We start from the raw sequence: 13436 nt of genomic DNA on the forward strand, positions 1-13436 counted from the left end.
TTCCCTATTTTCTATTCTTTTCCCTCACAGACCCTGACATTCTGAATGGCGTTTACATGTCAGAAGCCTTGAATCCTATTTTTGTGGACAACTTTGAAAGGGATCCCACATTGACATGGCAGTACTTTGGCAGCTCCACTGGATTCTTCAGGCTCTACCCAGGTAAAAGAGCAGAGATCTTCTTCATTCTTTCAGTGCAAAGCAACGGTCTTGCAGGACGGGTGCTGTGCTGTGGAAAAGCCCAATCAGGGAAATTTGTGGACAGCACGTCCCCGTGAAGGGCAGGGTGCAGTGAACAAAAAATACTCGGTGCATGGGCTGCTGCTGCTTAGGCTGAAGGAATAGTGTCCACAGCAGTTACAAAACCCTTGTTCCTCCGTGGACCAGCCCCCCGAGCATGTTGTCCTTGTGACCCCAGAGGAGTCTACTTGCAGGGGTGTGCCTTGGGCAGACTGCCCTCCAAAAAGCTCACAAAGGACCATGGCAGGAACAGTGAATCTCACAGGTAGGGTGTGGAGGTTGCACTAGGGCACCCTGTCTTGTGTTCCCTCTGGTATTTAGTAGGGGCCACAGCTTCTTTCCATCTCCAAGGCCACACATGGCAGATGCAGCTGGTTGGCCTGACTTGTTATCCACTCGCCAGCTGCACATGGCACATAAGGTCACAGAGCAAGAGAGAGAGGCCCTGTGCTTGGAGGAACCCACGAGCTCCTCCCCAGCTGCAGCTTGGCCTGGTGGCCCCTCCGTCAGATGGCTGCATGCCCTTGTTCTGTGACCTGTCACGTGTTGTGGAAGGGGAGAGCAGAGATGACTGTGAACAGAGCCTTTAGCAGGGAATCTGGGACGTGTCCTTGTCACTGCTGCTGCTTTTTTATGCACTCAACCACCCTTGGGGAAAAAAGATGTTGCTGAGAACTACATCAAAGTGGCAGAAAGTTAAAACTAAGTGCAATTTCTCCCCAGATTCGAACAGACTATGTCTAGGTACATTTTTTTATAGAAATTTAACGAACAGTTTACTGAGAACTGCTGAAGACCACACAGCTCTGCTTGTACTTCTGCAGAATGGCCGTTGCTATTGCTGGCCAGACTTGCATGACCCTGCAGGGTAGCCGGGTCTCAGCAGTGAACAGCAGAAGTGCAGGTGCCTGGGGAGTGGGGAGCAGATGCTTGTCTGTCTATGTGTGTTGATTGCTCATTTTGCTGTTCCATTCAGGAATAAAGTGGTTACCAGATGAGAATGGAGTCATCTCCTTCGACTGCAGGAATCGTGGATGGTAAGAGTTTTGGAGGGACTTGGCCAAAGCATCTTACCCTCTCTTTTCCAAGGTGACATCTTGGTGAGCTGCTGATCAGCAGTTACTGCCCCATGCTGCTCCTGCAAGAGATGAGGGGTACATAAACGATGTAGGTTGCCATCCAGGCATCCTACACGTGCCACATGGAAATCACTGCCAGTGTATCCTTCCTTATAATTCTCAACTGGAAGGACAAGACTGTTCAGACTCCAGAAATGTGGAGCGTTTGCTCAGTCCACTCAGCATGGCTAAAGAAGGTTTTAGCAATTGTCACTCTGCTGAATCTGGACATATGTCTGCAGCAGGCCCAGCACTTGCCAATGTGGGAAGTGAAATGTTGTGGATGGCAGGAAAAGGCAGGTTGGTAGGAAGGGACTCATCAGATGTGCAGCCTGACCCTACTGGATAGTTGCCCTCATGGTGTATGTTATGCTGTGGCTGGCATCATGTCATAGCAGCACACCTAGCATTCTTCTTCTCTGTAGACTCATCCTGCTTATTCGTATTCCTCTTTTTATAAAGGTACATCCAAGCAGCCACCTCTCCCAAGGACATTGTCATCATCGTGGACGTCAGCGGGAGCATGAAGGGCCTGCGGATGACCATTGCCAAACACACCATCGTCACCATTTTAGATACTCTGGGAGAAAATGACTTTGTCAACATCATTGCAGTAAGTATGCCCCATTTCCAGTGCTGAGTTGTCGTCCTTGTGCCTCATACCAACCCTTCAGTCCCCTTAGCACACCACAGGCATTACAGTGGCATAACTACAACACTTAGTAACTATGGTGGATGGGGGATTAAATCCAATTACCCATGGGAAGTCAGTTTCATGTGCAGCCGCTAGTAGTGTAGTCATCTTTTTGCTTACCTACAGATGTGACTGCAACAGATAACAAACTCCTGTACAGACACCTGAGCTAACAGAGACCCAAGCTAATAAATTCACCTAGCATATCATAATACTGGAGCAGTATAAACCTCAGGATAATGTTTTCTGGCTAGAAAATTATCACCATATGCCTTTTTGTGCACCAGCATCCTGCAAGCCTGAAATCCAGTTCAGAATCAACCAGAGCAGGCCTGCATGGAGTATGGTCAGGTTGCTCAGTGTTATTCTCTCGCTTTTTAAGCCCTGGCCAGGGTGAGGATGAGCCAGTTACCCACAGAGAACCAGCACCACTGACCAAAGAAAGCAAAACTTTTCCATGATCCATGCCAAGACTCGGGGTTTGGTGTCAGGTTAAAGGCAAATGGCTGCTCGCCTCCTAATTTTCAAAACTAATTAAAGTGCCATCTCTTTCCTCAGGTTCCTTGTTATAAAAGTTTGCCAGAGCATGGTCACTGATTTACTTTTTATTGACAGCTTCTTATTGTGTAAGATAGTTAGAAAGTCCAGTGGTGACAGCTCTGTCTTTATATGACTGGATAGGTGGAAGAATGAACAGTGTTGGCAGAAAAGTGGAGGGAAGTCATTAAGGAGTTTGAAATAATATCTGTTCTTCAAAAACAATCCCAGAAAGAGCATATAATATACATTCCTTTACTGTACTCACACCAAGAACCTACTGGCTCAGGCACATTAAAGCCTGACCTAAGCTCCTACTTATCAGTTGAACATCAGTGGCCTTTTAGTTAAGCTCTTTTGAACCTTGTGGGAAAAGGTGTACACTGGCATGTTTTACCTTACATACAGAATCATAGAATCGTTTAGGTTGGAAGGGACCTTAAAGATCATCTAGTCCAACCATCAACCTCACTCTGACAAAAAAAATAAATAAGAAAGAGGAAATAAAAATTACTAAACCATATTCCTGAGGACCATGTCTACCTGTCTTTTGAACACCTCCAGGGATGGTGACTCAATCACTTCCCTGGGCAGCCTTTTCCAATGCTTGATAACCCCTTCGGTGAAGAAATGTTTCCTAATATCCAATCTAAACCTCCCCTGGTGGAACTTGAGGCCATTTCCCCTTGTCCCATCTCCTGTGACTTGGGAGACGAGACCGACCCCTGCCTCTCTACACCCTCCCCTTCAGGTAGTTATAGAGCGCGATAAGGTCTCCCCTCAGCCTCCTTTTCTCCAGGCTGAACACCCCCAGCTCCCTCAGCCTCTCCTCATAAGTCTTTCTCTCCAGACCCCTCACCAGCTTTGTTGCCCTTCTCTGGACCCGTTCCAGCACCTCAATGTCTTTTTTGTGGTAAGATGTTAAAGAGAACGGGTCCCAGTACCGAGCCCTGTGGGACACCACTCATGACCGGCCACCAACTGGATTTGACTCCATTCACCACCACTCTCTGGGCCCAGCCCTCCAGCCAGTTTTTAACCCAGTGGAGAGTATACCCATCTAAGCCATGAGCAGCCAGTTTCTCCAGGAGGATACTGTGGGAGACTCTATCAAAGGCATTGCTATATATATATCAGGCTAGAAGCATGCACCCCACTAATTATCACAGTTGAGTGGATGTGTGGTAACTGTATATCTTATTGCTCAGCCATGCACCAGGGTCATCAGACTTTAGGCTACAAAAGCACTTGCAAGGTTCAGCTGGCAACTGGGGACTCACACAGTCTCCAGAAGTCAAAAATGTGTGCAAATAGTGCTAGAAACAAGGCCAGAGGCACAAGGTAATAGAGTGTGGAGAAGATCTCTAGAGAGCGAGTGGAAAAAAACAGTAACTTTTCATGTGTAAATATGCCCAGATAATTATGGTTTTGCCGAGTTCTAACACATTATTTAAACAAATATGAGATTTATCAAAATTATAATTTGTCATGATCACTACAAACTATTCTGAAGGGAAATATGTATAAAATGGCATCATGTTCCATACCGTTTTCAAAACATCCACCTATGACATGAAACCATTTTGTGAATTTTCTCCCATTACAACCCCTTTCTTTTCATTTTCTCTTTGCAGTACAATGATTATGTTCATTTTATCGAACCCTGTTTTAAGGGTATCCTGGTCCAAGCAGACAGAGATAACAGAGAGGTGAGTACCAGGCTCCTACTGGTATTATTCAGGTAGTTCTTTTAAGTACGTGGGGTTAAGATGCTGTGACAAGAAACAACCACCTCCCAGAAATTTGCATTTCAGAAATGAGCACCAAGTTCAATGGTGTGTGGTGTGTGGTTCACCTTCACTTACACAAAGCCACTGAAACATCAGGTTAGTTGGCCAGCTCATCAGCAGCAACCAGCTTTCCTGTATCACAACAGACTGGGCACCACAGCTGCTGGAGCACGGGCGGACCTGGCCCAGACTGCTGCAGTAAAACAGCATGCAGAGGGCAAAGGTTCTCCAGCTTTGAAACCCCACATCCTCAGCCCTCAGGAGAAAAATCAGCCCTTTCCCACTGAATGTGTTCTCAGCCTGGCCTGATCCTTTGCCAGGCTGGACTGCCAGCAAGCTTTCTCTGATGAGGGGGTTTGCTGCTCTGATTCAGGAGGGTTCAGCAGCCCTGAGGTGGTCAGCCTGTATCTGGCTTCTCCACCCCCTTCTGGCCTGACTTGTATTTTCAGCTGCTCTTACTGTGTGTTTCTTCCTTTTTCTCTCTGTATTAAAGAAACAGAAGTAGCTCATCCCTCCCTGTCTTCAACAACCATTATTCTCTCCAAATTTCTTTCCCAGCTTAGCCTTGGGTCACAGAGTGACGTCTCCTGCAGTGTTTCCCAAAGGAATCCCTAGCCTTTTGGGGACTCTCCATTCAACAGAGAGCACTTTCTGAGGGTTTCATTCGCAATCATATCAATGTCTGTTAAAATTTGGATGCTTGTTTACCCGTTTTCTTTTTTCACAATCCTGTAGCTCTTGCATGCACAGGAACATGGGTTTTTGGTTTCTGGGGTTTTTTTAGTTTGTTTCTTTTTCTTGAAGGGGTAGATAAGGGAAAGTCTGATTTCTAATAGTTTTGTCCCTTGCATGATGTTCCATGGACCAACAATGGTTCATAGCCCACAGGCTGAGAAACGCAGACCTGTCGTGGGTGCATGGGCGTAGGTGCACCATGATGGCACTACCAATGGAGCAGACACTTGACTTTCCCACCTCCATCCATCATGGTGCAGCACTGCCCTGCCAGCAGCAGTGAAGGATCAGAAGCCCAGCAGCACTTTTCCAGGTTACCCTTTCCTCCCCTGGTCGAAGGGAGCACCCTGCCTGAAACTCATCACTGCCTTTCTGCTTCTATTCTTACCAGCACTTCAAGCAGCTGGTGGACGAACTGCAGGCAAAAGGAGTGGGGACTGTGAACAAGGCCTTGACAGAGTCCTTCAAAATCCTGAGGGAGGTAAGAGTCAGTGCCAATGCTTGCATAGGGCATGTGTGTCCCTGCCCACATCTACTACACCTAAGGACCTAGCACATCCCTCATGGAGCTGCAGTGGGGAGGAGGTATAAGGGCTCATCCATGGGCTTCAGATTTGCGACAAGCAGTGTGCAGGAATGACCTGACTTTGAGGAGGTGTCAGTTTGTGCATGATGCCTGGGGGCTGCTGATGCCTACCCAGGAGGGATCAGGAACTGGCCTCATGAGTGTTTCCTTAACGAGCCCCACAAGCGAGCATCGCTCAGGCACCTTGGTTATAGACAGCGGCAATAAAATATAACTGATCAGCTGAAGGCAAAATTCTGGTCATAAATAATGTTAATAGTGAACCCTGGTAAGTAGATGAAGGAATGAAAGATTATTCTCAGACTTCAGATGTATTTCAATGTCACTTGGCTGAGGATCGGTGCTTTGGGAAAAATTCCGACATACAGGAGAATTAATCAGTCTGATCATGTCCTGTGATAAGAATTGTAATGGATTCATTGACTTATGTGAATAATTGGGACCTCAGTAGCCTGGAGGTAAACATACAACTTAACTCTGTTTCCTAAGGAATGGTAGGAAAAAAAGGACCAAGAACCAGCTGAACGCTCCCACCTCCTCATGGCACTGCCTGTTGTGGGCTTGGCCTAAAGACACCAGTGCCTTTGGTGCTGACAAAAATACATACACTGTATAATGCTAGTGGTGATAATGATGGCATTGATGTTAAAGGTAGTATGCCAGAGGCATCAACACCCTGGGAAAGATTCTCCACTCTCTATTTATTTTACAGACTGAAAGTTTCAGTTTGTTGGCTATGGTAATGCTGTTCCTAATTTATGCCAGTCCAAGCATGGTCAGAGTTGAACCCAGGGATGGTGGTAGCTGAGCTGACTTGTCAGCGGTGGTAGAAGCATCATGACTTTAATGGCAACTTGAGAAGAGTGAGTATAGCTTAGGCATTTCATCAATAGGCTGGCAGCACTCCTAGTACTAACAGTTCAACATCTTTGGGGAAAATAGTTACTGAGATGACCAGGGAAGCAGTAATGATATAAACCTAGAACAATTACATGGAATAGATGGCTGCTGGATTTATCTAGATGTATCCTTGCACTTTAAGACAAAATTAACTTTATCTTTAAAACCAAAGATTCAGAGCCTACACAGGCCTGTGTTATATAAATAAAACTATTTAAACATTTTTTCCACCAGAGGAAAAATTATTTCTTAATATCTAATGTAGCACTGGTTATGTACAGTGACAACAGATTAAAGCATGCCCACGCAGTACAAACGAAGACTGTCTCAACCAGCACAGCTTTGAAAGTCTCAGTGGAGATCGATGGAGCACAACCCTAAAGAAAGCCTACTTGCCCCAGCTGAAAGGGCAGCTGGCCATGCCAGGAACAGACACCAAAACTGGTCTGGTTCAGTAATAAGGAGATCTCAGACCTCCTGTCTAGTAGGCATGGCTCATGCACTAGACTAGGCAATCCTCAAGCCTCTAGGAGCCAGGACCTTTATAAAACCCTGCATTACTTTGAGCCAGGCATGCCCATGGAAAATAGAAGGTGGAACAGCTGAGGTGGAAAAAATGTCCTTCACTGACATAGCTGGACCAAAAACACTTCCAGAGAGAGAGTGATATCCATGCCACCCAGTGGATTAACATAACTCCACTGCAGTAATAGGGAAGAAACTCTTTGGCAGGTAGATAAAATATTTTTCCTCTCTATTTGGCATCAAATCAGTGGTTTAGTAGTTACCATTTATCTTGAGCCTTGTTGATTCTCCCTTGGCTAATGAGCTCAAAACAGGTCTGAAAGTGCTTTTAGACAGTTCAGCACCTGGTGGTGGTAAAACCTTCTGACGTTATTCACTTGCAAGATGAGGAGCTGCTTCCCTCATGCCTTTCGTTACCACCTCAGATCTGGGGAGAGGGCAACTGACTCAGGCATTTGAACATCTTTCCTTCGAGCATCTGCAGATGAAGAAAGGTGGCTGTGGTCTTGATGATTGTTTGTGTCATACTTCTCTGCATCTTGGAAACTGCTGTCTAAGAAAACAGAGTCCAGAAACAGTTAAGTTTGTTGTCAAAGAAAGCTCTTTCACCCAGCTTTCCTTTCCCAGTAATGCTGGTTGCAGCTTTCTCGCAGCTTGACAGAAGGGAGCTTGCTCACTGTAGCACGGGCCATGATTGCCTTCTCTTTAGCAAACTGGGACCTCAGTCCAAGGTCACTGAAGTCATCAGCTGGGAGCTTCATCCCAGGATTTGTCTGTCTGGTGACATTCAGAAGAATCAGAGATTGTGTCTCAGTGCACACACGGCTGCATGTAAATGGGTGTGCAAGTGTAGAAACGTGCCTGTTGCCCTGCAGCAGCCTTCTAAGCCATAGCTTCCTTTGTAAGGGCTCATTCATCTAGAGAGTGCCTTGATATCACCAGCTGGAGGATCCCAGGCTCTGCAAATACCAAAGCTTAAGGCAAAAGGGCACCACCTGCAAGTGCTCATACGCCTTGTGGACTCTTTGAAATCTTCTCTTAGTGCTTTCTTAGATCTGTATCAGTAGTAGGGGAGAAAAAGGGTTTCCATCAGCATGCCCTGAAAAAAATCTGTGCTGCTGCAGTCACGCAGGTGGGAGAAGGGGGAACTTTGGTGGAATTGGCCACTCCCTTCCTGTCAGACAAAATTCACATTCTCAGCTTGTAATCGTAGCTGCTCCTCACAGACTGTCCTGTTATTGTGCACAGGAGCATACGCGGGAGAAGGAAAATGAAAATTGCTACATCACACTGATGAAACAGGCTTTGCTGATTACAATAGACAACCAGTAATAATATCGGTAATGAAAGTGACTGCAAAATTTCCCTGGTAATTTTCCTCAGTCCAATTGCTTGTAGAATTAATAGCCCAGTAGAGACCTACTCAATGAGGTATGAGTAGCAGAGAAGGGCTGAAGTAGAGCACTATCTCTCACTGCCTTTGTTTTCCTCCATTATGTTCTGGGGTAGATGGGGCATATTTTAATCTGTGACGCAATTTGCAGAACGGTATCAGGAGCACAGTTAGCCAGAGCCTCCCCTGCCCCTCTCTTCCATGCTCAATAAACCACTTAAACTCTCTATTTCAATTTAGCCACACACCGAGTGGTTTCAATAAAATATGCATCCCAGGGAAACCATGGTGTTAATCATACATTTATAAAGTGCTTCAAAATTCTCAGGCTTAAAGTGTTACCTTTTGAGCTCTTCCCTTTTCTTTTTTTTGGTCAAGTTTTAGCCTGTCTTGCTGCTGCATTCTTTTCTTTGTTTCAACAAGCTTGGCACATCTTGCCCTTTTTCTGTAGGATTTATATTCCTTTGTTCCGGCTGCTGGCTCTGCTCTTGGCTGCTTGCAGGCTGCCTGCCTTCCCTTGAAACACCATCCTCCCAACAGTGTGTAAGTGCTGCAGCTGAGAGCTATCAAGTGCTAAGCAGAGCAGAATAATTACCTTCCTTGTTTTACACACCATGGTCCTCTTAACACAATGTAAGACAACAGTCACCTTCCTTCAGACACTGTCACATTGTTAATTCCTATCCAGCTGATCTGCCTCTGCGGTATTCCTTTCCAGCCAGTATTCAGCCTTCTATTCTTTCCAATGTAAACCAAATTGTAAAGATATTTGTATATTTTTATAGGCATGCCATATATACCCCCACACAAATACATATATTTATATAGATACATATGCAATTCTAGGATTAGGTGGTACAAAACCTGAGACTCTTATGGGTCCTCCTTTCTCAGCATCCACTCACAGTAAGCAGGTACTTTGAAAGCTGATTTTTTCTGACCCTGTGGAAGAAAAGAAACCCCAGGTTCCACTCTCTGAGGCCACCTTGGAATGATGTCTTAACACCAAGCTGGTTTAATGGTGTCTTGACTCACTGTTGAACTCAGAAATCACATAAATGTTGAGGTTAATTATGAGTAGGTCGCTCCAAATTGGCTATACGTGGAAAAAAAATAGTGAAACTGGTTACAAACTGGATTTCAGTGGAATATCAAATTCTGAGTAACTTGAGCAAACTGGTGTCATACAAAGAATAAACCTGTCTGCTGATGTGAGTAATAAAAACAGTTTGTGGCTTCTTATGCCTCATCTATGTGGGGAAGCATTCCCTTTGTGCACTCAAAGAGGATTGTGTTACTGATTTTTTTCTAGCAAGAGGCTAGATGTTTAGGGACAATTTACCTATAGAGTTCCTTCCCTTCTTTTAAAATGTATTTTCTGTTGACTTCCTCTTCATCCTTTGGGATCTCATACAGTGCCAGTCCAGTCCCAGCCCATGAGGCAAGTAGTCCAAAAGCACCTTCTGTAGTTCTTTCCCTTCCTGCTGAACATAGATTACTGAAATGCTTTCAATTAACTTTTTCTTTAGCCCTACCACTTTGAATGAATTACAGGCAGGGTCACATTCTTTTTCTTTGTTTCTTATCACTTCAGCATAATACCCAGTCATTACAATATTGTCCTTTTGATGATGAAGTATGGAGGCTATAAAGCATCTCTGCCTGACTGTTTCCCTCTGCTTTTTATCATCTGGCAGCATGCTCTTTTTACTCCCCTTCTTGCTTCTTATCTAAATGTTTGCAAATCTGTTCTTGATTCCAGTCACATTTTCATGGTCCTGGATTCTGCATCTTATTTTTCAGGATATGCAAAGCTCAGGATTTCCTCTTTACCAGTTTATGCCATTTTGCTTAATGCCATTTCTTTTTTCTTCTTCACTGCCTTTTTTCCTTCTCTATTGCTGATTTTCTTCCCGTGGGACGCTTTTCACCAAGTTTGAATTTTCAGTAATTCTGGAGGCCACTCTGGATGCTGGTCTGCATAAGAATGGGCAGGAGGAGATGGAGAGGGGCTGCTCAATCATCTGGCCAGATGTGTATATAATCAGACACGTGCCTGCACACCACTGAGCTCTGCTGATGTTCCTACTGCTTCACTAGTAACTCTGGGCCAGGCTGTAACTGCAAAGTAAACGGCAACGAGCAAACAAGGGAGTAGGAGAGACTGTGACCCTGAATTAATTAGATCATGCCGGTTACTCCTGGCAACGTGACCAAAGTTATACAGGAGAATGAGGCAGCTCTGTGTCTCATTCAGCAACCGCAGCCCTAGTCTGCATCTCTTCAGACATCTGTTCTGTGGACATCTCGTTCCTCATCTCCCCTTCTTTCCTGCTCTTGGGACTTCAGTCAGAGCAGGGAATTATGCTCAGAGCTTGATATGGATGCTGTCAGATCATTTGCTACAGCTGCAGCCAGCCACAAAAGGACCTAAAAATCAGGGATTACCTCTTGTTCATTTGTTTTCTAAATCTGTCTTCTTAATCTCTATTTCTATGACACTGATGATCTCATTTTCCCTGTTGAAAATATCGTCTACTCCTGTAATTAGGAGATTGCTGGTTGTGATACAGCATCTAATTTCTCAGTATCTCAGTATTATGAGGTCTGAAGTGAGCTACATGAAAAGACGTCTTAAGCAGTTTGATGAAATGGTGGGTAACCTTAATGAAGTGTTAATTGAATAATCGTCTAAACAAAAGGCGTACATTGCAACAGACTGGAATAAGCTGCTTTTGTAACTACAAGGTTCACATATCTGTGATCTGAACCTCATTCTACCAGCATCTCCTGCACCATCGTAACACTATGCCTCCCTAATGGATGCTCACACTAGCCGTTCTCTCTGCTAATCTGCATGCAGCTGGTCTCTGTCCTAGGAACAGGTCACTTGAAACTCCTTGTCATTTTCCTACCTGATGGTCTGCAGCAGAATCCCGTGCGGCTCTCCACTGTTTTTCCACTTTCATTTGCACCTAAGAGCATCCTGTGTTTGTTCCTGTCCTGCAACCTCAGCCTTTGCCCTGAGTCTCCTCGCTGAGTCGGGGGCACGTCTGCTCTGATCCCTCCTGGAGTTCCAGTTACCCTGTGGCTGGCATTGATGGGTTTTTTTTTCTATGATACAAGGAGTAGATGCATTTTAGCACACTGGAAGTGTCAGACTTTGGGGAGCCTGTAGAGAAAGGCATGGGAGATCCCCACTGCTGGATTGCGTGACCACAGCAGCACAGGTACAGTTTGTCTCTCCTCTGAATGGCCTACTCTGGTGACAAGAAAGAGGAGGAGCACACCCAACCATCTCATCCCAATTCAGTAACTCACATGTATGTTTTGCTGGAGAACAGCTAGTTAAAAATGCCCCTATTACATTACCCTTCTCTCTTATGATCTTCTGTATTGATACTGGTTAGTGACAGTAATGGGATGGTCATTCAGAAGTTGTTGAATCCATGCTTACTGGAGTAACAGGTTCTTCAATGGTAGCAAGAGTAAAGTTGAAGGAGGAAGGACTAAAAACATAAATGGTGGTGGAATGAAGCATTATGGTGATATTAGCTCTGAACCTGGCCGTTTCATAATAAGGAACAATCACAGAGGTAATTGTAGGAGTGGTGAAATGTCTGGGGAAATCTGGACTTTGAGCTGGCTTCCAGGTATCAATGGTCATGATGTTAATCTGCAGTGGAACCACAGTATCATCTGTATTGGTAAAGACTTTTGCCTTCTGTCCTAACATAGTACTACCAAACCAGAAGGGACTTGTGAATTGAACCCTAAAACATCTAAAAAGTCCCTGTTCACAGCCTATGTTCTTTTTCTCCCATCCTGAGCTTGCTTTCATTTTATGCAATTAGTCTTGCCACTTGGATATCATTTACAAGATATAACTGCCCTCTCCAGTTTAAAATTGCTGCTGTGTTTGATATAACCTTAGTCACCCTTCAATTAGTCTCCTGTACGCTCTCCATCTCATGCCATTACCTCTCATTAATCTCTTGGGCAGAGTTGTCATATCTTCCTCTTTCCATATTTCTTTACTCTGCATCAGTTTCTGTATCCTTCTTCGATGAGTGTTTTCCTTGCTCCAGAGGGTAGGAGTGGTGAGATGCTGTGCAAGGAGAAGCACACGCTGACACTGAGCTAGGAGCTGCAGCAAAGCAGCTGCTTGGTCTTGTTCCTTGGTGTCCTCTGCCACCTCCTCGGGTGACTGCTCATTCAACACCTGCGTTGGTGCTGCATAAGGCACTTGTTTCTCTGGAGTGGCACTGGAAGGCTGGCCTTCCTGGCTCAACAGGCAGCTTGCCTGTACGAGGACGCCTATTCAACACCTCTCCATGCGTCCTTGAGAGCACATCACTGTTTGTACCCGAGTCCCAGCGTACCAGGTAGAGGTTCCACTCTACCTTAAAAATATCACTTATGCACAGATAACAGGTCATCTGTCATTGCAGCGTATGGCCTTTCTACCCAGCACATTCAGAACCTATTTCAGCTCTGATGGCAGTAGCCTTCTTTTCTTCTCATGTGCTCCTGCCTTCCTCTGCTATTTTTTTGGCAGACTGATGCATTTACCCTTAAATAATGAGTCTGATTTCCCCCTCCTCTCACATTTTCTACCATAAAAAGTGACAGTTATTGCTGTCAAATCAGAATTGCAGTGTTTATGGTCAGTCTATAGTTGTTTTGCATAAACGAACGCGACTCTGCAAGACGCGAGGCAGCAGGGAATCGCACCCTTCCTCCACAGCACTTATTTTCTCCTTGTTATTTTACTTCTGTAAAGCCTCCTGTGTCCGCATGTGCTAGGAAGGGCTGCATAAATAATAATAAAAAAACCTGTATGCAGCGTACACACACTGTTCTTATTAAAGCAAAGCTCTTTCTGAGCACAGTGGGAGGTTTGCAAGAGGAAGTCGGG

General features: G+C 45.1%; 1 protein-coding gene across 1 annotated transcript in view; it reads left to right on the forward strand.

The window, feature by feature from the left end:
• Window positions 1-13436, forward strand: part of CACNA2D4 (calcium channel, voltage-dependent, alpha 2/delta subunit 4) — a 136091-nt gene that overhangs the window by 18114 nt on the left and 104541 nt on the right. Inside the window, exons 6-10 of the mRNA XM_014937494.1 lie at window positions 31-162; window positions 1217-1277; window positions 1821-1971; window positions 4224-4298; window positions 5506-5595. Of these exons, the coding sequence (XP_014792980.1) occupies window positions 31-162; window positions 1217-1277; window positions 1821-1971; window positions 4224-4298; window positions 5506-5595 (509 nt within the window). The remainder of the gene's footprint in view (window positions 1-30; window positions 163-1216; window positions 1278-1820; window positions 1972-4223; window positions 4299-5505; window positions 5596-13436) is intronic.

This window comes from Calidris pugnax, unplaced genomic scaffold (genome assembly GCF_001431845.1).
Source record: "Calidris pugnax isolate Ruff unplaced genomic scaffold, ASM143184v1 scaffold1, whole genome shotgun sequence".
In the NCBI taxonomy this organism is placed as follows: domain Eukaryota; kingdom Metazoa; phylum Chordata; class Aves; order Charadriiformes; family Scolopacidae; genus Calidris; species Calidris pugnax.